A 26808-nucleotide genomic window follows, 5' to 3' on the forward strand; every position below is an offset into this window, starting at 1 on the left:
ACCCCTCCACATCGTCCCCAAACCTGCCGACTACCGGCGGCTTAATGAGGCAACGACGCCTGACCGGTACCCAGTCCCGAACATACAGGATTTTTCGGCACACCTGGCTGGTATGGGGATTTTCTCCAAGGTGGACCTCATCCGGGGATATCATCAGGTGCCTGTACACCCAGTGGACATTCCCAAAATAGCAGTGATCATGCCGTTTGGTCTGTTTGAGTTCCTGCGAATGCTGTTCGGCCTTAAGAACCAGCACAATCTTTTCGCCTCATGGACTCTGTTTTACGGGAGCTGCCTTTTCTTTTTGTGTACTTGGATGACATCCTAGTAGCGAGCACGTCCAAATCTCAGCACCTGGCGCACTTCCGGACACTTTTTGAACGGCTCATGGGCTAATTGTCAACCCCGCCAAGTGCCAGTTTGGTCTCTCCATCATTGATTTCCTGGGTCACAGAGTCACTAAGGATGGTGCAGACCCTCTCCCTTCGAAGGTTGAGGCGGTTGCACAGTTCCCACGCCCGCTCACTGTCAAGTCCCTGCAGGAGTTCCTCGGCACGGTGAATTTTTACCACCATTTCAACCCTCGAGCCACCCAGCTCATGCGGCTCTTCCATGAGGCCTTGCAAGGTAGGCCCAAGCATGCTGTGGACTGGACTGAGAGCAGGGACAAGGCCTTTGTTGCCACTAAGGCAGCCCTGGCGAACACCATCATGCTGGCACATCCTTCTCCCACAGCCTCCATCGCCATCACCTCGGACGCCTCGGACTAAGCTGTCGGTGCCGTCTACGAGCAGTGGGTTGGCGGGGCCTGGCAGCCACTTGCCTCCTTCTTCAGCCGTCAGTTGCGCCCCAGCGAGAGTAAGTACAGCACTTTCGACCGGGAGCTGCTTGGTCTCTACCTCGCCATCAGACACTTTCGTCCCCTGCTGGAAGGTCGACACTTCACCGCTTTTGACGACCACAAGCCGCTGACTTTCGCCATGGCCATGGTGGCTGAGCCATGGTCCGCCCACCAGAACAACCTCTGTTCTACATTTCGGAGTTCACCACGGATTTACAGCACGTTGCCACTAAGGTGGTGAACTACCTGTCACGGGCTGTGGTAGGAGCAGTCCATCTTGACTTGGATTACAACTGCATTGCAGCGGACCAGACCACAGACCCAGACGTGCAACTCTTGAGGACCGCGACTACAGGGCTGAAAGTAGAGGATGTGTTTTTTAGCGATGCCGGCACCACGCTCCTGTGGGACGTCTCCACGGGCAGTCCTCGGCCAATCATTCCCACGGGATTGAGACGACAAGTTTTTGATGCCATCCATGTCTTTTCCACCCAGGTTCGGAAGCGTCACAGGAATTGGTTGCGGCTAAGTTTGTTTGGCACGGCCTCAAGAAGGACGTTGGGGACTGGGCTAAAACCTGTCTTGAGTGCCAGCGGGCCAAAGTGCACCGCCACACTAAAGCCCTGTTATTGTTGTTCCCGGCGCCGGAGAGACGGTTTGACCATGTAAATGTGGTTCTGGTAGGCCCTCTGCCCTCACTCCCAGAACTCCCCCACTCCATGCCCCACATTCGTGTCATGGCGGGACACCTGCCACAGTTGTGGCTCCTCGACCTCCTTTACGACACAGACGTTGTGGCCGGTTAATACGCCCGCCTCCCCGATGATTTCGTTTTTATTTTCTTCTGACGGTGAATTCTGGGGGGACATGTGTAGTGAGTGTAAAATATATCATAATTCACCTATGTTGTTACGGGTTGTTAAGTGTTGCATACAACACACTGTTGTATGCATATCGTTTACTTTCTTGGTTGTTCAGGGATCGCTGTCCCTTTAAATGTTAGGAACGTCTCATGAAGTAGAGCCCCATGCTGGATTTGTTTAAATCCAGCGCGTTTCACTTCCTGGTTTTTCTAACAAAATAAACGAGTCACGCATTCATGTGCTCAATGTGAGAAATTGTCCTTTTGCTTTTAATGCAATTTCCACAACACCTTTATTGATGTAAATGCCAGAACAGGAGAGCAGTTGGTGTATAAGTTATGGTAGCCATTTCTAGCATTTTTGACTGCCTCAAAGTCTTGCCTCACATTAGATATTACACATTATAAATATTATATCATTAATAAAAACTGCATGCATGTATTTATCAATCTTCCAGGAGAAGGAGTTCCATCATCCTGATATCCTAATTAAAGGGTGAGCTCCAAATTGTCTTGGGGTAATCATTGATTCACACCTGACCTGGCAAGTACAAGAGGTAATTAGTACAGTCAAACTGAACCTAAGACATTTTTACTTAATCAGGAACCAATTATCAACCGTTGCTGCCAAGTTGTACATTAACTTTATAAGTATAACCTTCCAACCTTTGATCATTTTATTAATTATGCAAAAAGCAGATTCATGTAGAAATTATCCATAATCTTGCTCCTCCCCCGAATTACTTTCACTGTGATCAGACCACATCAGGCGACAAGTAGTCTCCACAAGTCTAGTGCAACCCAAGGGGCTCTGAATTTGTTTGTTCAGCATTTACGATTCTACTCCAAGCAGTATCAGTACATTTTACTAGTTTTAAACTCTAAGACCAATCGTTTGGTCAGATTTTTTTAAAATTTTAAATGCACGTTATCTCGAAATTAACTTTATCGGCCACTTCACACGCTACTCTACCTGTAAGCATAAACATCACGTTGGTGCTGTTTGGAGAAGGTCAGTGGGTTCCAGATCCATTCTTGCTCCGAGACCAGCTCGGTGAAGGCAGAGCTTCAATCATGTAAAGCGGGCGGCACACCAGGCGAGCCAGAGAGCAATTATTAAGACAGAAACTACGGACCGTTGCATATTTCTTATATTAATAAATAATGTTATTTCTAACACAACCATCACTCAAAAAGTCTCCATTTGTCCCTCCAGCGAAAATATTGAATTAATTCCTCGTGAAAGGAACCACAGCGATTTTCCGACCAATGAGAATCTGGTCAAACAAGTGCATCTCGAGCCACCCATCGATGACCCGACCAGAACTTGACAGCCCTACTAAAATCATGGCTGAGATCAAATCAATCATAGGACCATAGCTCCCTTAAGACACTAAGCATTGTTATTTTATTAAATGTCATAATATATATGTACTGGGCATTGTCATTTTATCTTTCGTTGTAAACAATTTTTGGAAAGTAATCTATCCAACTGTCCACGGTGCCTGTTAAATAAATTAAAAATTTGAAATGAAATGAGCTGACCTTGAGATACCTCCCAGAGCCACTTATGGGGCTATATTTACTCACGCACTCCCAGTGCAGCTCTAATAATACAATCGCTGTTATCCAGAGACCAATAGAGTGTGTGTGTCCACTGTTCAAGCCCATGCATGTTTCATGTATATGTGTGTGCGTGCGTGTGTGTGTGTGTGTGTGTGTGTGTGTGTGTGTGTGTGTGTGTGTGTGTGTGTGTGTGTGTGTGTGTGTGTGTGTGTGTGTGTGTGTGTGTGTGTGTGTGTGCGAGAGAGAGTGTGTGTGTGTGTGTGTGTGTGTGTGTGGGGGTGTGTGTGTGTGTGTGTGTGGGTGTGTGTGTGTGTGTGTGTGGGGTCCGAGTGTTTGGGTCCGCTCTCTGCCAGATACCCAGCGCCAGTCAGCAGAGCCGAATAAGTAAACAGAACCACTTTGTAATGCAGAAGCCAGTATAAACCAGAGACATTATTCACGGCAGGAGCTGCGGCGTCGGGGCGCACCATATGTGGAACAATTACCGCCGGTTCCCCACGAATTTCACGAAGATCAAAGCCGCAATGCAAACAGTGTGTGTTTTGATATTTGCTCCCGGTAGCTTATGTGTTTTCCAAACCCAAGCAAATGTGGCATTGAAATCAATTCAGGCGAGGCCATCGATTTGAATTTTGGGGGTGACACAATAAGTTATCTGCATTTGTTGCATTGTCTCCCCTATGCGTCCCTATTAAAATGTGTTTGTTGTCGGCTTCCCGATTATTTTTTTTCTGTAAAAACACAAGATGTATGTAAATATATAGCGCTTTGACAAAAAAACTAAAAGTCATATGGGAAGTTGAATGTATGGCATGGGTCTATATTGCATTCATTGATGTACAACAATGTTATGTCTAATGATATAAATGCTGGAATGTATGTGTATATATGTGAATGTAAATTGTCACACAGAATTGTTCGTGTGATTGTGTGTCTGTGTCTTTGTGTCAATTTAATTGTGTGTTTGTGTGTGTTGTGTTTCTGTACGTGTGTCAAAAGCACACTGTGTGTGTGTGTGTGTGTGTGTGTGTGTGTGTGTGTGTGTGTGTGTGTGTGTGTGTGTGTGTGTGTGCGCGCGCGCCGGGGAACTTGTGCCCCGTGCTGCAGGTAAGGTCGCCCCTGAGGCGTTTGGTAAGCCACACAGCCACCTCCCCTATCAGCTCATTATATCATCAAACCAACACACACAGATGGGGAGCGACAGGAAGGAGACAAAGAGATAAAAAGAGAACCCAAATAAACAACATCAATAACAGAAGGCATAATAGTGAGAGAGAGAGAGAGAGAGAGAGAGAGAGAGAGAGAGATAGAGAGAAAGAGAGAGAGAGAGAGAGAGAGAGAGAGAGAGAGAGAGATAGAGAGAAAGAGAGAGAGAGAGAGAGAGGCTGTAAGGGGGTTGAAAAAAAAACCTGACCCCTGCTGTGACTGGGTAGTAGTAACAAGGCGGCTTGTTTAGCGAGGCTTGCGCTGTAATCCTAAATCCTGAAATGCATGAGCCAGTCTTTATCAGACAGCGGTGTACATCACAGGCCACTCCCAACAGAAGAACCCCCCGCTGGGGGAGTGTGCTTCTTGAGCTGGGGGTCGAGACCCAGCAGAGAGGGTGGACCCTTCTGTGCCAGGGCGGCAGCATTGCACCGTAACTCATGGACCACGACCTTGTGTTTCTAATTGTTCCTGATGATGCGACACAGTGTCTTTAGTAGGAGGAGGGTCAAGCCCCCGCGCTGTAGGAGCTATGAGGTCAGTCGACTAACAGCAGAGGACTCACCTGCATGTGAGGCGCTGGAGCTCAGAGACAGAGCCCTCCGTAGCATTCCCCCTTCCAGGCCGTAGGAGCCGACGCCCGGCCTGGCCCGTAGATAGAAGCTCAGCCGCTAGGAGTCCAGCCAGTACCGGTCGACTCCCAACAGATATATAGGCTGTCGGGCTGATCCGGTCTGACTTGGTGTCTTATCTCCAACTCCATCAAGTTTAATACCAGAATGGGGGTGGAAAAGTTAGACGGAGGGCATTCAGTAGATCTTTTGTTTTCTTCTTCTTATTCAGTTTAGTGGATGGACATCCAGAACAGATGAGCTCAGCTGAGTTCAACTGTCCCCATGCCAAGCTTCATCCAAGTCCGCCTGGCCTTGCGTTAGTCCCCAGGTCCAGTGGTGCATCAAGCTTCTCAGGCAGGGAGTCTGAAGGGCCTTTGTTTATCTGTGCAACACATATTCATACCCCAACCCAGGCTCTTCCGGAGTTATAGGAATCAGTTATTGTTGTTGTTTTCTATCCATTTTCTGCGCTAGCCAATAATTTTTTTTCTTTTTCAGTTTTTTTTTTAATAGGCTAGCTATTTCATTGCAAGTCCTTCTGTTGAATATCCAGATGATGTTTACTTATGTTTTCGATCCATATCTATCTTTAGACATTCCAGATTTGCTTACGTTGTTATCGAACGCTACCACATCCATCTTGTTGCCGCATATCCGATAATCAGTTAAATCCATATTAAGTGTCGTTCCATCAAATGGAAGACAGGATACATTTGGCAGTGTGCCTTTCTTGGCAACGGAAAGCCAGCCAGAAAGCAGAGATTGTTTGCTGACGTCGTCCAATCCAGAGCGATGTACAAATCGGGCTGGCAGACCCGTACAAGTGGTGGTCCAAACCTCAATGGTATGCCGGGGAGAACAAAACAAAGGGGCCTGTAATGGCAGAAAGCACAGCACACAGAGGGAGGGGAGGTGGACTTCTGAATGGGTTTAACCAGGTGTCCTCATAGCGGGGTTCCAGTCGCTGTTTCTTTCCATCAGAGAGAAATGTCAAGGCTCTGTAAAGAGAGAACATGAAGTTAGACTTTTGAAGTCAGTCCCACACGGTTCATAATCAGAGTCATTATAGTAACTCCAGTTGTATAGTGTAGCACATTTAGAGTTGGACTCAATATATTGGGCTCTCTCTACAGTCTACCTGCACACCAACCTGGTCCTATGTATCTGAATTTACTGTAAGGGGCTCTGGGTAGAAACGTCTGCTAAATGACTACATTTGAAATAGTAAAACCGTATGGGTGTGTCATGATACCAGCATCATTTGGGGTATTCTTAAACTATAACCGTACAAACTCTTGTATTGTAATCATGTATTGTCACTTGACTGATCTATTGTGGGTAACTAGTGAGATTATATACATAAAACATCGACCACTGCTGTGTAAACTGGTATGCCTGTTGTGTGAGCAGCATTACCAGGGGTTTACTTATCAACTGCAGTGCATCGGGGGTCTGGTGGAAACACAATGGACTCGTTGATGGGCTCTGATTGAAACAGAAGTACTTAGGAAATGCATTATTCATCGTTCTTCTGCCAAGACCTTTGGAAATGTCAGTGGAGTAAACTTTAAAAGGGTTTAGAAATATGTAGATTAAAAGATACTCCTAATAGCAAAGTTGCTGTGTGTTTTATTAGACAGTTGTTGGAAAAAAACAGCTAAGTGCTAATGATGCCCAAATCAATGTTAATAACTTATGAACAAGGGGGATGTTGGTTGGCTATGTTTTAATGTTTGTCACTTATTCCAAATCTATTCACAGGTTGTAATTCCCTTTTAAATCTCAAAGTGTGCACTGAAAGACTTCCCTCTTCTTTTGTTTAATAATGATTGGGAGAGGAAGTACACTCAAACTCACTTCACAGGAAGGCAAACTGAACCGTAAACTGATTGAGAATCAAACTACAGCCCCTTCAGAGGCTGGTGGCGGTAAACATACGAAGTAAACGTCATATTTCTCCTTAATGTTTCTATTTTGCCCACCAAAGCTGTTGTGAGAAGAGCGTAGTGACTCTGGCCAGGCTGGTAAGGCGTAGCGCCCCCTTAAGTGATCGTCCGCTATGGCGTCTGGAGGAACGTATCAGAGACCGCATCAACTGCCTTCATTTGTCATGGAAAATTATGCCTCAAGTGTTTTTCTCAAGGGAATGTTTCCCAGCTGCGGTGATCTACAACTACTATTTACCCGTTGTCAGAAAAATGCCTCTGTCTTATGTTCAGCCATCCATCAGCACCACCTACCCCCCCCAGCCCTCCACCTCCTCCTCCTTCATTATGAAACTGTCCTGTACGCCCGTCTCTTTCCCACTCCATCACCTCCCAAACACACGGCTGAATGTATGGGTGGATTGATGGAGGCGATGGGGTGGTGATGGAAGACAGGAAGTGGAAAAGCTGCATGAGTGGCGCAGTGATGGATACGGGGGGAAAAGCTTTCTTGTTACATTTTTCAAAAATCCCAGACTACAATGATTGATTTCCTGCAGAAGGAGTTGAAATAAAAAGTTACAGTATAGACGCAGAGAAGTTACTTAATTGATTAGAAGACAGGGGAGCCGGGGAAAGGTTAAAGAGGATAAGATAAGGTTAACCAAAAATGAAAGAGGAGATGTGGAGGAGAATAAGACTTTGTGTAGGTCAATGGGGACATGGGGAGAGGCAGCCAGGGCAAAGAGGCCAGGGTGGAGGGAATGAAGTGTGAGAATGAAAGGGGGAATGTAAGGGGGGGGGAATTATCAAAGTGGGGCATCCGAAAGTGGCAGACATTACTCTTGCTGTGTCGGGGTCCGCCCACTGCCTCTGCCAGGGCCCTTAGATCTTATAGTCTCTCCACGCGACAGTTTGAGGCCACCCACCGTCTGCTGCCCGGGCAACCGTGAGACAGAAAGACAGAGATACAGTGCGGGATGTGGAGAGAGAGAATATAGGGATGAGAGAGAGAGTATAGGGATATGAGAGAGAGAGAGAGAGAGAGAGAGAGAGAGAGAGTACGGGATGTATAGAGAGAGTGAGAGAAAGGCATGTGGAAAGAGTGAGAGAGACGAGAGCAAGTGATGGATGATAGTGATAGAGTGAAGGGAAGATAGAAAAAAAGGTGATGAAACATAATATCGAAAAAATATCAGATAGTAGGGCTGGGCAATATAGACGGAACCAAATACTGATGTTTTTGACCTTCCTCCTCATTGATGTCACCTCAACACTGTTAGGATGACTATTATTGCGTTCACAAGAAAATTACACGCATGGGATTTTGGATAAATCTAATCAGTGATTTAGATATAATGAGTTGGCAAAGGCAACAGCTAAAACAGTCTGTTGAGTTCAGAAAAGTACTGAAATGCAGCCTTTAAAACCAACAAAGCCAATACTTATGCTCAATCAAGATGGTACAATATCCATGCATTGCCCAGCCCTATCAGATAGTCAGATTTAGTGCAAGGGCAAAATGCAGGACCATGATAGAAAAGATGGAGGATAATAGATCCAAAGGCTGGTGAGAGAGAGATGAGAAGGGGTGAGGAATGGGGCCATGCCAATGGAGTGACACAGAGAGGAGGGATGATAGAGTGAACAACATGGAGGACAGCATGCTGCAGGGTCATGGACGGGCCAGGGGGGAGCACACACATACAAACATTCACACACACACACACACACACACACACACACACACACACACACACACACACACACACACACACACACACACACACACACACACACACACACACACACACACACACACAGAAACACGTGCACACAAACACACAAACACACACACACATGGTCTCTCTCATATGCTCACACTTCGCTACACACATCCTTTTCTTATCATAGTTGTCCACTCGCTTATGGTTGGCATCCTTGCATTCCCCTAAGAGCATATGTTAACACATACCCTAACAAACACATCATGTAAAAGGACGAGGATCCTGTGAGCCATAGTGAACACCGACCCATTAAAAAATTGCATCCCTGCAATCTATTCCTCCCTACATGCGCACTGACCGATACATACCTCTGGAATCTGAATGACTTGTTCCATCTAGCACTGCTTTCCTTATTCCTGGTCTTTTTTAAGTGGTCTTTTTAAAATGTCAAATTTGTACTCACACAGTGATCACGATCACTGAGCTTAATGATCAGGTTACCTTCAAATCAATAAAGGTGTATTTTCTGGCACAAACACTCGGACCCCGCACACACACATACACACACACACACACACACACACACAAACACACACACACACACACACACACGCACACACACACACACACACACACACACACACACGCACACAATGTGTCAGCTTGAGGACTCCATCAGGCTCCATTTTATTAAAGAAGAACACAGAAGAGGAAACTGCCAGGAAAACTTTCATCAAGGGGCAGCACTTTTTCAATTCCCATAAACACACAAAAAAGTGTTCCCTCTCCATTATACACCACACATCAGGGTAGTAGAACGCACCTTCAAAGAACAGGAACAGAAAAACGTTTTTTAACAAGCTGTGCTATGTGTTAACGCCAGCAGGGCTGCTGGTTGTTTAGGTTCTTTTTCCCACAACAGAGGGGCCTTTCTAGTGATGTGTCAGGCCCTCTCCTCCTCGGGCCCCGTGACTCACTGCAGCCTGCTCTCTGATCAGATCAATGATGTCTTTCTCTGCATTGCAGCATCCTGTGTAAGCCACACCGTGGATACAGCCTCAGCCAGAGCAGTCCCGCACACAACCTCTGCGGACTCATAAGCCCCTGCTGCCGCCCCCGCCACCTCCATTGTTAGTGCGCTACACAACAAGCTTTGCTCAAAACAATATAAAAACAGGATTTTCCCCCACCCATTCAAAATGGCTGACGCGGCTTCTGGCAAAGCTGCTGGCACCTTGTAAACAGTGGTTGGGGGCACTGGGGGCGCGTTGCTCCAGATGGGGAAGGAGTCTTGTTTCTGAGCAGATGCAGGCTGCTTTTGTATAATGTCCTGTACAGTATGTCCCTTATTGGCGTTTGGTGCTATTCCTCCGCTTAACAGCTTCTCAACTATGTTTGTGATAACTGCCGGCCAAACAGACATCTCAGGGAATTCTCTCTCTCTCTCTGTTAATTCAATTTGTATTTTGTACCACGTCCAAGATGTCCAAAATGTTCATCTGAATGATAATTTCATTAGTTATTAATAGGGAGGCAGGTATTATGTCGGGGTGAGTTGCAGGCGGATGCAGGATTTACTACCATTGCTTTAGGCTTTTTGGATCAATAACAGAAAAGATGTCCTCCCACACATGTTTTTACCATTAGAAGTCAGCATTAAATAAATAAGCTGTTTATTACCACTTGGGTGATACGTTTGAATGACCCACACCTTTGATAGAACTGCTGGGACAGCAGCATCTTGAGTAAAACAATGGTTGGTGCATGAGGCCAAAATTACTACTTGCCATTATGTATAGTGTGGGTGACATCTGCTGCACTACCTCCTGTGTTGCTACACAAACAGTGCTCTCCCTGCCGTTTAATTGTTGGGTGCTATCTTTGTTTTCTCAATCTACCGAGGTACAACTACATGTAAAAGGTTGGCTTTTTTCGAAGTTGCGATGACACACTTCAATCTTATGTGAGCACAGGATACACAAGGTTATTTAATTAGGCCAACAGGGAAACGGATGAACTTTGTTCTTCTGGCAGTAACATCCACACTCCAACAAAGTTGGTTGGCAATGGAGGGGTTTTGCTCACATTCTGTCGGGTTATTTATGGTTAACTTATTAATTAGCATGTCCTGATCTGCTCCGAACACACACACCCACGCACGCACACACGCACACGCACACACACATTTTTCCCAGTCTTCCCAGTCTCTATAACCGTTGTGCCCTTTATTGCTGTCCCACTAGTGTGTGGTTAGGTTACACAACACAGTCAGTGTCCTTACCAATTTTAAAAACGCAAATTTCATGCAATGCAAAAGATGTCAGTTGGAGCTCGAGTGAGGAGTGAGAAGAATGCTCTTTGTTGCAGGCGTGCGCAGGCTAGCAATGTCAACGCGTGCCGTGTCAAGCCCACTCGTAAACTCCAGTGGAGGTGATGAAAGTTCAAATTGCTCCAGCACTTACTGGCTAAGCCGCCATTCCATATTTGGCTACTGCTGTTCGTTATAAGCGTGAGCCTCAATGTCATCTCATTTACGTAGGCCAATTGAATGACACAGCCCCCCCACCTCACCCCACCCCATCCCCAGATAAAGAATTACCAGTCAGCTATTTCAGCCCCTCATGTAAAATGGTCTGCCCAGCTATCCCGGGGCTGCTGACCCGGCCCAGGTCTTCTGAGTGGGCCTGTGTGACTGGGGAAGAGTGATTGACCATGCTTAGCACTGGAGAGGTCTAACCACAAAAAACTGATACTGCATATTCTATTTTTTTTTACGAATAATCAGTATGTTACAGTTTAGATTTCCTCACCTAGAAATATAGCAGACTACAGCAGTGGTTTTGGTATGTGTAAATTGCATCACAGAATACTGGTATCTTATTATGTATATTTGATCAGGTATGTTCTTGTCTCAATTTGATGTACCTGCTGAATTCAACGTTGAACCTTGCAATAAATTGAAAGGATGCCTGGACCCTCTCTTCATAATGTGAGCAAATCAGTTGGCTACATTCACCTACCTAAGTTGGTCCTCTCCGAGCTGAAATGTAACCCAAATAATGCCTTTTCAAAGTTATTCTAAATGTATAAGAATAATTCTTCTGAAAGCTGTGGACTTGAAGTCTACGTGAGGCGGGCTACAGGGACGGGATTACATTAGAAGATGTATCACTGATGATTCAGGTGGAATATTGTCCTAGAAAGTTCAATGGATATAAGAATAGCATATTGAACAAATAGAAAGCGACAAGGCTTGGCATTGTCTACATATCTTCACAAAGCCATATCTACATATCTATATATATTTACATTTACATTTGTAATGTAAATGTAAATGTATATATATTTAAACCCACTTCTGGCCTGTTCCTTACCATGGCCTTCAAATATATCCAGACAATAAAACAAAGTATCTGTCAGCTCTGTAACCACCTCATGGAAACCTCAATATGACCAACGAAGAAACCAAAATCTGTTTTAACCTTATATCTCGGAAACGTTTCTTAAAAAAAAATAGGAATTGCGTCTCAAATCTTTTTAGCTGATAATGGATTCTGCGTTCTGAGCCCTGAGCCCTGCAGCTTACATAGCATTCCTACACTACTCTGCTTTCCCTTCACTTTGAAGCCTCCAGCTACGTGTCAGAACCTGAAAGAAAACAGGCAGTTGCAAAGGGCAGCCAAAGTTTACGTGTCTCTGGGAACCCAAATATCCCTCTCCTCACGGCGTGGTGGGATGCAGGACTGGGCGACCTTGCTCGCTCTCACACCTGTCTTGCTCCCACCTCTCCGATGTCACTCTCGCTGCTCGATGTGGCACTATATTACAGAAGCCTCATATCTTGGTTCTACAAAGAGAGTAATGGTGGCCCCCGATACGCCGGAAAACTGGAGCACTTTATACCAGGTGTGGCACAACTCTGGTCCTCCTTTAAACGTGTGGTTCTTCCTCTGACTCCTGTCCTTCATAACACGTAACGTGCAGTTGTACAGAAGAAATTGAGTCCGTCCTGCCCAACTGGTAGAGCATGACATTAAAGTTGCGATGGCGAGGGGTTTGAATCCCATTGGGTTACCCGTGCTGACGATGTATGCCCTGAACCAGCTTGTGATGAGTGGGGGGAAGGGATTCCACCCAAGGGAGGCACATTAAGAAGTCCCGTTTTATTTAACGTTCAAGTGTATTTCTGCCGGAATGGTGGGTGTTTTGTGGTTGTTGGGGGATGTTTACATGGTAGAATTAATTATGTGGTCGTAAAATAAAACATGCTCGCTCGCTTTAAACAGGAATCCAAAACACCTGCTCTCGCAGTATTGAGGATCGCTTGGATATTAATAAGTGGGTGGTATAGATGACGTTTTAAACATTTGAGGGAGGCTTAAAGACATGCATGATGCTGTTGTCAAGGGGATGAGAGTCTCGATTTTTTAAAGCTCACTTTGATGGCGTTTGGAACCGTTCCCTTGAGGCGCTTAACGGTGATACAGAACAAGTGTCGATATTTAAAACTAGACCCTAGCAACCCATGCAACAGATGCATGTGCTCTCTCTCTTTCTCTCTCTCTCTGTGTCACACTCACTAACTAAAATGTCGGAATCTCGCTTGCAGAGAAACCTTTTTTATCTTTCCCACTTCTTCAATTCCTCACAGTTCAACCCTCGTCTTCTCCTCCTCAGTTGCACCGTGTCTCCCTCCCACTTGCTTATTCCCTCTCTGACGAGTGATTTATTTTTGTTTTGCCCGCTTTCTGTTCTCTTCAAGTCCTCAACATAATTTACTGCTCTGCATCTCTCTCTCTAATGGAAAGGTTCCTTTCAAGGCTGAACTCTCAAATCTGATTCTGTGTCTCTCACTGTCTCTCCTCTCTCTCTCTCTCTCTCTCTCTCTCTCTCTCTCTCTCTCTCTCTCTCTCTCTCTCTCTCTCTCTCTCGCTCACTCCCTTTCTCCCTCATCATGTCTCACTCGCTCACTCGCTCTCGTTCTTTCGCTTTCATTGTTTCTCACACTCACACAAAAACACACACACACACTCTCTCTCTCGCTACCTGTCAGTTCGTTGGGAGAAGTGAGTTCTTTGGTGACAGATGGCACCCTGCTTTTCATCTCTATGGCAACCCTGGAGGAGAGGCGGGAGTTGGTGGGCGACAGCAGCTCCTCATTGGCCAGACAGTCAGTCCTCTTCATGGCGGCCCCTGTGTGGCTGCCGCTGCCCTCCTCCACCAGCGCCATGGTGTCTCTCAGCGTGTGGCCGGGTGACGTGACCCTGGAGTGGGGCTCCTCCTGCCTGTCAGTCACTTTAGAGGCCGAGCGGGGCATGGCCATCCCTAGCCCCGCCCCTCCCCCTCCTCCTTGACCATTGCTCTGCGGCCTTGGGCCGGCGCCGGACGATGGGGACATGGCCGCCTTGCCCTCCCCGCCGCCGCTGCCGCCCTGGTTGCTGTAGACCTTGTAGCGGATCATGAGGATGATGATGAACACCAGCACGGACGCCACGATGATCCCGCCGATGATGATGATCATAGTCCCGCCCAGGAAGTGGCTGTGCAGGGCCTGGCACTGGCTGAACTCAGTCTCCGTGGTGAAGGACAGGCAGCCCAGCGGACGTGTGGCAGTCAGCGAGGTCACGGCATCGTCAAACACCGAAAGCACGCACAAGTCGTAGGATCGGCCGGCCGCCAGGTCGCGCACCAGGAAGTCGTTGCTGCTGGACGGGATCATCCTGGGAGTGAGAGGAGACATTTACATTAGGGCATTTTGCTGACACTTTTATCCAAAGCGACTTACAACCATTCATTCCAATACCGACGGTGGAGTAAACCATGCAGGGCCACAGCCAACTCGTCAGGAGCAGTCAGGGTGAGGCGTCTCACTCAGGGACACCTCAAAACTCAGCTAGGAGGAGCTGAGGATCAAACTAGCAACCTTCAGGTTACCAGTCAACCCGCTGTACCTCCTGAGCCACATGCCGCCCCCGGGAAACAGACTGTCCGGTTAATATAGTGGAATTACAGTTCTCTCAAAAGTAACAAACTATGTTTGACACACACGCCATGGCGTAGGAGATCATTGCAACCCGAGCAAGGAATGTAAATCTTTGTTTTAGAGATTGGATATTGACATAAGAAATGGCAGTACAGAGATAATCCCATGGGGTGGCATCTGTGCCTGCAAAAAAAAATCACTAGAGCAAACAACTCTATGATTCCCGAAGCAGAAGCCATCTCGATACAGCTGTAAAGCAGCTACTGGTATTGACAACTGTAGCATCATTTTCTGTGAATTACAAATCCATCTTCTGTTGATAGCATAATAACCTATGTGAAGGAATAAATATCAGCCCTACGATGGTATACACAGTAAATAACGGAAGGCATGGCTCCACTTAGTAGGACACCGTACCTGATGAAAATACACCTTACAAAAAGGAGCTAGAGAAGAACTAACAATGTGTTCCTCAAAATCAATGATTAACATTAACAGGCCATCGTGTCGCCGCCTTGTTTTCACTTGTGGTTGATTGCATTACAGTCACGGTGATTGGGTCTGAAATCAGAATTGTATAATGGTGTGCAGCGGTGCCTGTGGCTTACGAGTCATCACACTTATTTCCCCAAAGAGGGAGAATTCATAAACCTGTGATATGACAAACTGTCTCACAGCCCCGACGATGACTCCTTGCACCTAGAACCGTCTTTATGCTCTCTGTATTCTCACCCTAAGACATTCTCCTCTCGTTCCTTCATTTCCTCTTCTCTTTGAAGATCCCAAGGTGAACAAAACCTCCCAGGACTCATCCAAGAATATAGCAAATAGTTACAAAGCGCTCTCTCTCTCTCTCTCTCTCTCTCTCTCTCTCTCTCTCTCTCTCTCTCTCTCTCTCTCTCTCTCTCTCTCTCTCTCTCTCTCCCCATTTGAGCACACACAGAATTCATGAATTCAGAGACAATTTGAAGCAACAGCTCCTCCGTTCTTACTTGGCCTAAAAAATGCCATAACATAACTTTTCATCTTAAGTTTCTCATTACGACTCTTCTGTGTATTGTATGCTTGGTTTACTCCTTCAGTTTGTGTATGTTTCACATTCACATGTAATCAAAAGCAGAATAAATGTCTTTTCAAGGATTGGTCAAACCCACATGGTATTGTTTATCCCAGAAAAAGGTTTGTTTTGTTGTGCTCTGCAGGAGTCCTTCCTCACGGCGTATGTTGGTCCTCAGTCCCTTTCTAATGAGTGAACACATGTTCATGAAGTCATTAGGTATTGATGCTTTCATTCAGCAGCAAACACAGCAAGCCGACCACAAAGAAATATGTCCATCATCATGAAAAACTTAGAGCAACAAGAAAATGCATTTCCTGCAGAAAATGCAGTGAGTGCTGTAGTACTAAGTGAGGTTGAAAATATTTTTTAATAAAGCCACATAGATTGAGACATGAAGAAACGTTAATTGGCTTAAATCAAGTAAAGGGATTTGAACAAAAGTTCAAAAGTCTGAATGAAATCATGTACACCATTTAAGAAAAAGTAAATGGTTGGAAACAAATAAAGTCACCGCTGAATGAAAAGCGCAAAGCATGGCTAAAAGGTGGTCAAGCTGGTGCGTGATTAAAAGTAGCTCAATAGAGTGGGAAAAAATGCTCAATCTGGCAACACTGCCTGAACGTTGTCCAAAAGTAGCCCAAACTGGCAGGAAAACCGCCCAATCTGGCAACACTGCTGAACGACATGACGCTCCAGTGTCAACGTAAATCAATGAGATCAACTGAAAACGAAGCCAATATGAAACTAAAACTGTGATTCTGAAAAAAAGAATTCCGTTATTATTGAAGATAGAAGTGAGTAGATTTGTTAAATGGTTTGAACGAAGGCAAACGGTTGAAATTTGACCGAGTTACGACCTCTTAAGTAGGCTAATTTAAGTGTCAGAATGGGCAGATGGCTTCAATGGGACGAACTGTAGAATATGACGGTTTGAAACCAGAACTGTGATTCTGAAGAAAGTTTAAATGACATCGAAAATCCGTTTAGATATTATTGAGTGTGTGTGTAGATTTGTTAAATGGTTTGAACGAAGATAAACGGTTGGAAATTGATTTAGTTATGTCTGACGACCTGAGGACGGCTCTGCGTCCTCCCATTGACTCCTATATTAAAAAAATATAATATTTTAAAAGTAGAATATCTTAGAAAGTATAAAATATTTTAAAAATCTGAAATGAAGCGCGCGATTCCAAGCTAGTCTGAATATTTTAAAATTGAAATGGAGATAGAAGAAGATAGGTCCCAAAGTTTGTAGAGAATAAGAATAAAAGAAAGAAAGAATAAAAATTATGAAGAACAATAGTTGAGCGCTGCATGCTGCACTCACCTAACAAGATGTTTAAGCTATCTTATATTACCAGATAAAAATAGTTGAGGATCAACAAAGATTATACTTAGTTTGTGTGTTGGTATCACCTGATTACACATACATTTAATGATTGAAATAGCTTTATAGCAATAACATTACAGAATAACGTATTATTGACTACATTGACACCTGGTAAGTTTGTGTCCTCCCATGCCATAAATTGTTGATAAATAATCATGGGCGCAGGATACACACACACTTACACCCATTTGAGAGTATCCAAGGATCTACTAGGGCCAACCTTATCAGACGGTAATTGTCATTGTGTTTTCATACATTTCAGAAATATTGAGGGAATCGTAGGGAAATTTGTGCAAACATGTGAGGTAAAAAAAACTCCATATTCATTCACGTCCTGCTGTTTTGTGTCATTATCCTTTCATACCTTTTACTACTGCCCTCATTGACAACGGCCTCACCGCCCAGTCACTTTAGATAAAAGCGTCTGCTGAATTGCCATTACTGTAAATGTAAGGGTATTTGTTCCAGTCATATATTAAGGAATTTCAATGTTTTAAATTCCTAAATTCTTGACAAACACAACTCCAGTGCCCCTAGATACTGGGTACTACTGGGTTTATTATTCCTAACATAATTAATTAACCCAACATTTGTTTGTGAGTCCCTCATGGGCCATTCTTTGGTCCCATCTATTTTCCTCCCTTCAAGCCCAGCGTCTGTTGTATCTACTTGATACAATTACTAGAAATCCACAGAGGATCCTCCAGCTGTTTGTTCTGCTAAGTCTTTTCTAATCCCTGCAAGACACCATGGTTTCATCGTTTATCCTTCAACCAAACTCCCGGAGAACAGAGGTTCTCATCATTAGCCTTGACCATGTATCAACTTGCATCTAAGAATGTATTCATAATGAATCAAATCATTATCACCCTCATTGAAACTCACGGGAAAAACAACCTTGCATCATTATTTGTATTCCCACTATTATTAAGTGTCTTCTTTCTGAAATGTTTCATTTTGTGGAGACTCCTACCCCCCGGGGAGTCTGGGTATTCATGTTGTTTGGGGAAAAGGGGTTTTATTGCCTTTGGATAACTTGTTTCTGTTATTAGGTTAAGTGGGGTTAACGGGTTTGGGGTGTTTATTGTTTGTGTGTTTATTGTGTGTAGTGTTGCTGCCACCGTTACCGAGACTTGCATGTCCGTTGGTTGGGTGTGCGGTGCGCTGTGTGTTGTGTGTGTTTAAATAAAGGCAGCTCTCGGGGTCGTGCGGTGTATCGAGGCACGAGAGTTGCGTCACCGTTTTCTCAATGTACCGTTTCTCAATGTACACGACGCATGCTTCAGTGTACATTGAATTGAAATGCGCAGTTGTCCAAAATAATATACATTTATATACATAAACTGATTTGATAGTTACGATTATCCTGGCTCAGGCTATAATCCAAACCAACTTTTTTTCTGTTTGTCTATTTTTAGACTGAGCTTGACTAGCAGCGATATGCCCATTGCTTAGCGAACCAAAACTCACGTAGGCTAGCAGTCTTTACAACAAAGAAAAAATTTCACTGAAGGTGTTTAGCGCAACCGTTCTTCTTGAATGCCATTTTGTCATTGTGTCAGGACTAGTGTTTCATGGATATTTTTGTACTCTTTTAGGACGCAGAGTTAACAAATATATTAGCACACCACGGACATATCTTCTGAAGGATTCTGGCGTGACATGGAGACCTCACAGTGTTGATGCTGCTCATAGCCTTCGTTCAAATTTTTGGACATATATGGGCGATCTGTATGTGAACAACAATCGCATTGATGACAAACTCTACTGCAAACTCTGCTTTGAAGCAGAAATTACCAAAGAACATGGGATGTTGTCAAAAGTATACAGCTTAGGAGAAAACACATCAAGTGGAAACTTCCTTGGTCATGCAAAAGCTGCACACAAGGAGAGTACAGTATTTCTCAAAGAACAATCAAGTAAACTTACAAACTGGATACAAACTGTTCCTAAAGGACGCCCAGCTACTTCCCAGTTTGATGTCAATCGTGATCTCTTGTTGTGGCTGTGTCAAGACCTGCTTCAATTTGAATTGATAAAAAAGGAAGGTTTCCAAAAAATATATTCATCCTAATTTGCCAACCAGCAGAACCCTTGCCACAACAGCCCTGGCTGATGTCTACAGGCCATGGTTGAGAATGAATTGGCATGAAGCACAGTTAAATGGATATCGGTTTGTATAAATGTAAAATAAATCCATAGACAAAATAAGTTTCACAAACACATTTCTGATCCACACAGAAATGTACCTTGTTTTAAATAAATGTAAAATAAATCCATAAATATATGATTAAAATAATATTTGCAATTTTCATCAACATGTATTTGGATGTTGTTACATTTATATACAAACTGTCAAACTTGAATTTACAAGACGTTTTTCATTTGTGAACTTATTTGCATTTGTGTGTGAACTGGACTGTATTTATATGTGGATTTTTGAGACGCTCCTGACGTCACTAGATTCACAAATGCATTTTTTTCAACAAGGAACTCTCTGTAGCCAATCAGATGCTTCCCTCGTTTTTAGCCAATCACTTGACTGCAGTGACTGGGTTTTTACATCGTCGGTGCAGTTTACTACTTTAAGGGCCCCGACAATCCCAAAACCCAGTCGAAACTAGATGGAAAAAGTGTGCAGCTTAACGGGACGCGGCTTTCACTTCTTCGCCACATAGTGATTGTTATGTACGATCGTTCAAAAAACCCATGTTATTTCCCATAGACATTTGACAGAGGGAACCGGGAGGCTCGGAGGCTGGACTCAGAGGTCGGAACTGCAGTCATGTGATTGGCTGAAAAATAGGGAGGCATCTGATTGGCTACAGAGAGTTCCTTGTTGAAAAAAATGCATTTTTGAATCCAGCGACGTCAGGAGAGTCTCAAAAATCCACATATAAATACAGTCCAGTTCACAAACAAATGCAAACAAGTTCACAAATGAAAAGCGTCTTGTAAATTCAAGTTTAACAGTTTGTATATAAATGTTACAACATCCAAATACATTTTGATGAAAATTGCAAATATTGTTTTAATTCATATATTTATGGATTCAGTTTACATTTATTTAAAACAAGGTACATTTGTGTGTGGATCAGAAATGTGTTTGTGAAACTTATTTTTGTTTATGGATTTATTTGACATTTATACATACCGATATCCATTTATGTGTGCATTGAAATGTATTTGTGAGAAGAGAGTAATTTATATATAAATCACAAAATACACTTTTGTCCTTTGAGTAATTTCTTCATCTTACGTGTACTCTTATGAAAGAGACGGGTGTTTCTTGAGGAGCTTCAGCAGGGCCTCCTGTGGTGTGGCTTAGTTCATTGTTTTCTCACGGTCTTGCACTTGCAGAGCTGAAGGTGATCGGAGTTGGGTTTTAATATCCAGTTTGTGCAGTTGTTCTCTGAGCAGCCAAAACGCCTTCCGTTTCCTCCATAGTTGTGTCGAAATATCCGCGGTGATTCTGTAACTGGTGGTGTCATTAGGATTATTTTGTCTACTTTCCCTCGCAGCTCTTGAGATCAGTATTTTCTTCTGAAGGCGATGCACTTTGAATTAAATGGTGTGGGGGAAACGCGCATTCTCATTGAAAGGGCCAAGGCAGTATGTGCTTTCGAAGTCTTCTTCCCTTCAGTTTTACTTTCCACTCTTGGTCTGAGTCTAACGAGGAAAGTGTTCATTACCAGGTTATCATCCAGCTGTTCAGACACATTTAGAAGACTCAGATTGTTTTGGTGCTGGCGATTTTCCAGTTGGTCAATGTAATCCATTGCGAGCTGCAGTTTGTTTCCAAGCTCTTTGTGCGGCATTGCTGCGCGCCCTGATTGACCACCTGCTCGTGCGTTAACTTTAAAATTTTCCCATCAATGGTATCAACTCTTTTTACAACCGATGACAAAAGCGTGTTAGTAGCCTTGTGGAGGTCTAACAGTTTGTCAAGTTTGCTATCCAGTTCATCAAACCTTGCGTATGCTCCAGCTGGTATGTCGGCCTGTGCGGTCTCAGCGGCCACATGTGATCTTGTTTGGTTTGGCATTGCGGAGATTTCAGTTGTCGCCTTTTCTTTATCCTCTTTCTTTATTTTCACCAAATGTCCAGTTAATGTGAAACTTACTCTTATATTAAGTTGGTGCTGATGGAGTTAAATGTCTAGATTTACAACTTATTTGACCATGGCACACAACATTGCGAGGAGACTCTAGCCCTTCCGACCTCTCACGCCGCGCATGCTCCGACCCTATTTTGCATCCAGTTATTAACTGGATGCTGAATTGGCTCATTATCAGCAGTCATACGTTGTTATTGTCAGTACTGTCCTGCTAAGTCCAAATCAGTGACAGGTCCATTGTAAGGGTTCATTAGAACAGTTAACTGACTGTGCGTCTGACACGGCCTGCCCTACTTGTGTGTGTGTGCAGTGTGGACAGTGCCCGCTCATGAGTTATGTTTTATTAAATTTTACCCAAGCACAGATGACATTTTCTCATTCCCATTTGTAAGTGTGTGTGTGTTAGTTTGTGCGCGCGTTAATGTGCAGTTGTGTGTTTACGTTTCTTAATTTGCATGCAAATGCTTGTGTGTGACAGTAGCTGACATTTCCATGCTGTCTGGATTCAGTTATCTTGACTGACAGACGGTGTTTAGTTGGTAAACACTGTCCATCAATCCACCCCTGCTCCTTCGGAATTTACCTATACACACAAACACACACACACACACACACACACACACACACACACACACACACACACACACACACACACACACACACACACACACACACACACACACACACACACACAGGCGCTGTCACATCCAGTGCACTTGGTCCCGAGTGTTGATCTCTGCCGAGCGTCGGGTGAATACTTATGATAATGTGTCCTGACTGTTTTCTTATTTAATTTAATTAGCCAATTATCCCTTAAGAGCAGACAGAACAGAACCCGACACGGCTGAGGGTTGACAGTGAAATCCCCGGCAAGCACTCGGAGAGACACCGAGGGACACCGAAGTCAGCCAGCTGAGCTCCAACAGATGGAGCAACGCGGATGGAGGGGATACACAGATAAACATGTTACATCTGCACGATCAAGGAAGCCTTCTGAAATATGGCGAAAGCATATGCTCATCAACGCAGCCCAGATCTTGCAGGTGTGGCAACTTAAGTTCGAGGATGCGGGTTTCACGTTGTGAATATAATAAATACCGAATTTGCTGGTGCCACGCCCGCTGATATTTTTTCACAAGGCCAATTCCTCTTCCTGTCAGGAATGGTCTATCTATTTCCCTGGGTAATTTGATTTCTTTTAAGGGTCTCTAGCGATATTTCCATTTGGCTCTGGGTCCTTCCCTTTTTCAATATTTCTTATTTTCCTTGCCCACTTCCTGCACCACTCTGCATTTCCACATGCAACCAAAAATTATGCCAGCATTTCCCGAGCCCTCCAAAGCATCTTTAGTTTGAAAAGACACACCAGGAGAGAATTTAACTGTGTTATCATTGACACTTGTATATCCTTTATTTTGCTTTATCGCGGTGGAAAACATATAATATTTCCTTTGGCACCATCTCTATTCCTCATACACAGAGGTGCACGTTTATTGCATGGGTTATCTCCCGTTGTATCTTCCCTTTCCCTTGACTGAAGACCTGTCTCACAAACTGGGGCGGGGGGTAAGAATAGAGCAGGAACAATACAAACAGATCAACAGAACTATTAAGATTGTGTTCAATGATAAATAGTCAGGTTAAAGGATAGTAGCTAGGGTGTTCCGCTCTCAACAAAAGGTCCCATGTTAATTGCAAGCATCTGGATTCAGTGTAATTCGCAGTGAATAAAGCGTCTGCTAAATGAGTCAATTCTTTCTTAAAAAAAAAGTCTTGTCGACCCACATGACAACAGGAAGTCATTGTGTAACTGCTCTTGCTGCGGATGGGGAAGAGACAGGAGCTCAGCCATCATGTCACCAGAGGTGTCACAGGGTCCATACTGCATAGATCTATGGGACACATATAATTTTTCTTATGGTTTTCAGAACCAGCTGAAACAGCCTCAGTACTATAAGGACAAATCAGGAAGCCCACCTCCAGGGTCTAACAGCTCTAATTGCCTTTGATTAATTTTCCCACTATCAGTCATTCTTTCATATTGTTATATTTTCCTTAAATATATTATCCTTCTTTGCCGCCCTCCAATCTTGGCATGTCCCTTGCACATAGTGTAATTTACTTTTAGACAGGTATAGAATATGTCCAATAGTCTAAAAAATATCCTATTTTGATTAGTCTATTTGCTGTTACCCTATGAGTTTTTTTAAAAACAGCTGTCAATCAAGTGTTGTTGTTGACTCATTTCCACATCAAACCCCCAAATAATGTGGATGAGATGCACCAAAGTACAATACAAAGAGAGTTGTTCTCATAATCCAGTGGTTAAAAACAGCAGTCTGTGTCCTCAGACCAAATCAGAATCCATGGGTTAGGGTAAGCGCTATCACTTAGATAATTATCACGGTGTCTGATACTACAGACACCATTTCTTCATATACATACAGATCATAAACGATCTCGAAGACAAAGAAATGACAAATCCATTAATACATTTCTCTCTAGTTTAAAGTGGTAATCTCTAAGACCCACCAACTATTTATTAGTAAATAAATGCAGGTTAAGTCATATATGGCCGACTGACACAATGGTGATGGAACCTATGGTCGCTGATGAAAGCCCTTGCATTTACAGTGTTATGAATGTGATGCACTGCATGTCGGTGGCACCAAGCATTCAAATCACAAGAGGCGCAGTTAGTGATGTTTGTGTGAGCAGACACTCATCAGGATTGTCACTTTAATGAGCATTTATCCAATGGTGTCCGTCACAAATCTGCTGACTCTGGCACAGACGGCAGCTGTCGTAGCGTTTTAATTCAGACCCATCGCGCCCTCGGTGCAGACACACAACTTTGGAGTAGCAGGTGGAAGTGAAATAAACAACCAGAGGAAAAAGATGGGTGAGCAAACACTCCACGCCGACTCAGGGACAGCTCAGTATCGGCGCTTATTGTAATTGCTTGTTTCTAAACTGGCTGAAATTGTGTCATCGACGGGCACTTCATATGTTTCAGGATCGTGGAGAGGACCGGAGCCTTCACAGCTCACCAGTGGGATGGGCTGGAAGGAAACATTTATAAAACGCGCTACTGTTTCAGGTTCACACACACACACACACACACACGTAAATCACATCTATGGGCGCACCAATTAGCCTGACCTGCAGGTATTTCTCTAGGTTAGAAGGAACTGGAGCATCCAAAGGAATCTCAGCATATATGTATATATATATATATTTATCTATATATCTGTAGAAATATATGTATTTGAGGAGAACATGCAGACATGCAGGACAGGACAGCATGTTAGACTATCTTGCTCTTTCTTACACCCGCAGAAAGACACACTCATTTACACACCCTGCTATCCCATGCTGTGGCTGTCATAATCACACAGAGGGAAATGTCAGTCTTTTAGTGAAGCGGGAGAGGCTGACAGAATCAATTAGCTGCCAGGGTGAATATAGGATCCTGCTTCAGCCATAGGCTCACCGCTCGCTGTGCCTTTATCCAGCCCAGCTGTGTAGCCCAGTGTTTTTTTTATGGATGGCGCAGTTCTGTTATAAAGTGTAAGTGTGTGTGTGTGTGCATGTGTGTGTTTGTGGGTGTGTGTAGGGCTGCGTGTACGGGTTTCTGCGTGTTCGTATGTGTGTTGATGTGTGTGAATATCTGCGTGTATGCTTTTTCTGTTTTTTTTCTGTGTGTGCATGTGGCAGACTATGTGTGTGTGGTGTGTGCACACATGCATATGGTTTTCCTTATTTCTGTGCGGAGGTATTCTGTATCTTTTTGTATATCTATGCTGTATCTGGGTCTGTATCTCCATCTGTGCCTCTATCTGTGTATATACGGTTCAATGGGCAAAGAGGAAAGATAGACCAGAGGAAGGACAGACTGACAGAGGACGGGTGAACTGAGAGATGAAGGATAGACTGATAGAGAAGACAGATGAACTGAGATATGAAGGGTGGACTGACAGAGGTATGACAGACAGACAGAGAACAGATGAACTGAGAGATGAAGGATAGACTGACAGGTTGGACAGACTGAGAGGGGGCAGATGGACTGACAGAGGTAGGACAGACTGAGGGGACAGACTGAGAGAGGACAGTTGGACTGACAGAGGTAGGACAGACTGAGAGGGGACAGACTGAGAGAGGACAGTTGGACTGACAGAGGTAGGACAGACTGAGAGGGGACAGACTGAGAGAGGACAGATGGGCTGAGAAATGAAGGATTAGAGAAGAAGAGTGTTGTTGTGTGCATGTTTATCTTGAGGATGAACCCATTTCTCTATCCTTTTGCCTCAACGCTTGCTGTCTCGCGCAAACTGAGCACCACAAATCACTGCGATGTTTCAACCGTTAGAAGTAAGCCACCAAAAAGCCAGTTTCAAACCTTAAGCTCAACAATGCTAAATGCTTGTTTCTGAGGATAGCTCCCCCGAGAGCGGCACTGAGTTTCAATAGTAAGGATGCCAGGGGACGCTTTGAACCTTGCACTATAGCACAGTGGCTTTAATCAGCTACTGTGAAACTCGCCTGAAAAGACAGTTTTCAATAATGTTACAGAGCAAACATTCAAAACTATAGGGCCTTTGAAGACTCAAGCTAAGAGTCTTTATTTAACTTTGAGTCGTTGGTGGGCCGAGAGCCTTTTATCCAGAACATGGCTGCAAATCACTGAGGTTTTTTTGGCTGCAACCCTGAACATAATGGAAACGTTTTGCATAAACTCCCTGGATGATGAAGGCATTTTCATGGAACTTCCCCATTTAGTTGCTTCAATTGTGGGGCAAAGGGCGGACTGGAGGTCTGAAATGTGATCCAGGATATGATCCTGACAACCAAACTGTCCTATTGTCCTGCATTCGAGACAGATGTAAAAGGTAACCCATGAATAGAGAGTTACGGTTCTATGAATTCTGGATGACCACCAGAGGCAGTGCTTAACACTGGATGTTATCCATCGCGGACGCGCAGGTCAAGTATTTAATATCAACAAAGTGACCGGGGATGACGTTGGGCCGCCCGCCTATAGAAGCCCACGTCACTCTCCAAGATGTCCCTTCAAAATCTTCCTGCAAGATTCATCCAGAATTCATAGAACCGTAGTTAGATACGAAACTCTCGTTCTATTTCATTCTTACTGACCGCCAGAGGCAGTGCTTAACACTGGATGACTATTACCAACATAGTCATGAGGAATCCTGTACCCACCTATTAGGAAGGGCCTGAGGGTTGCTGAAAAACAGCTGCAGCCACTGCGTGGTGAGCAGCTACATTGACCCGGTGAAATCAGGCAAAGGTGCACGCTGAAGCCCAGGAGGCCGCTGCACAAATCTCACTTAGAGGCATTCCTCGTAGTGCTGCCCAGGAGGTGGGGACACTCCTGGTGGAATAGACTCTGATGTTAAGAGGCAAAGGCAGTCCACTTGACTTGTATGCCTGCTCAATTACCTCCACCAACCACTTGGAAAGCCTCTGTCTGGACAGCGCTTGCCCCTTCCTCGGGCT

At 44.3% G+C, this 26808-nt stretch overlaps 1 protein-coding gene and 1 long non-coding RNA gene across 5 annotated transcripts in view; both read right to left on the reverse strand.

Annotated features, from left to right (window-relative positions):
- The window catches only part of LOC132473984 (uncharacterized), a 397093-nt gene that overhangs the window by 311366 nt on the left and 58919 nt on the right, over positions 1 to 26808 (reverse strand). The gene's annotated exons all lie outside the window — the stretch shown is intronic.
- Positions 1 to 26808, reverse strand: part of LOC132473982 (leucine-rich repeat and fibronectin type III domain-containing protein 1-like protein) — a 163975-nt gene that overhangs the window by 10583 nt on the left and 126584 nt on the right. For 2 of the 4 annotated variants that reach the window (XM_060074385.1, XM_060074384.1), the window contains one exon: positions 13788 to 14461. In XM_060074385.1, the coding sequence (XP_059930368.1) occupies positions 13788 to 14461 (674 nt within the window). Of the gene's footprint in view, positions 1 to 5558; positions 6088 to 7857; positions 7950 to 13787; positions 14462 to 26808 lie in introns of those variants that run through there. The other 2 variants (XM_060074386.1, XM_060074387.1) reach the window with 2 other exon arrangements.

Source organism: Gadus macrocephalus, chromosome 16 (assembly GCF_031168955.1).
Source record: "Gadus macrocephalus chromosome 16, ASM3116895v1".
In the NCBI taxonomy this organism is placed as follows: domain Eukaryota; kingdom Metazoa; phylum Chordata; class Actinopteri; order Gadiformes; family Gadidae; genus Gadus; species Gadus macrocephalus.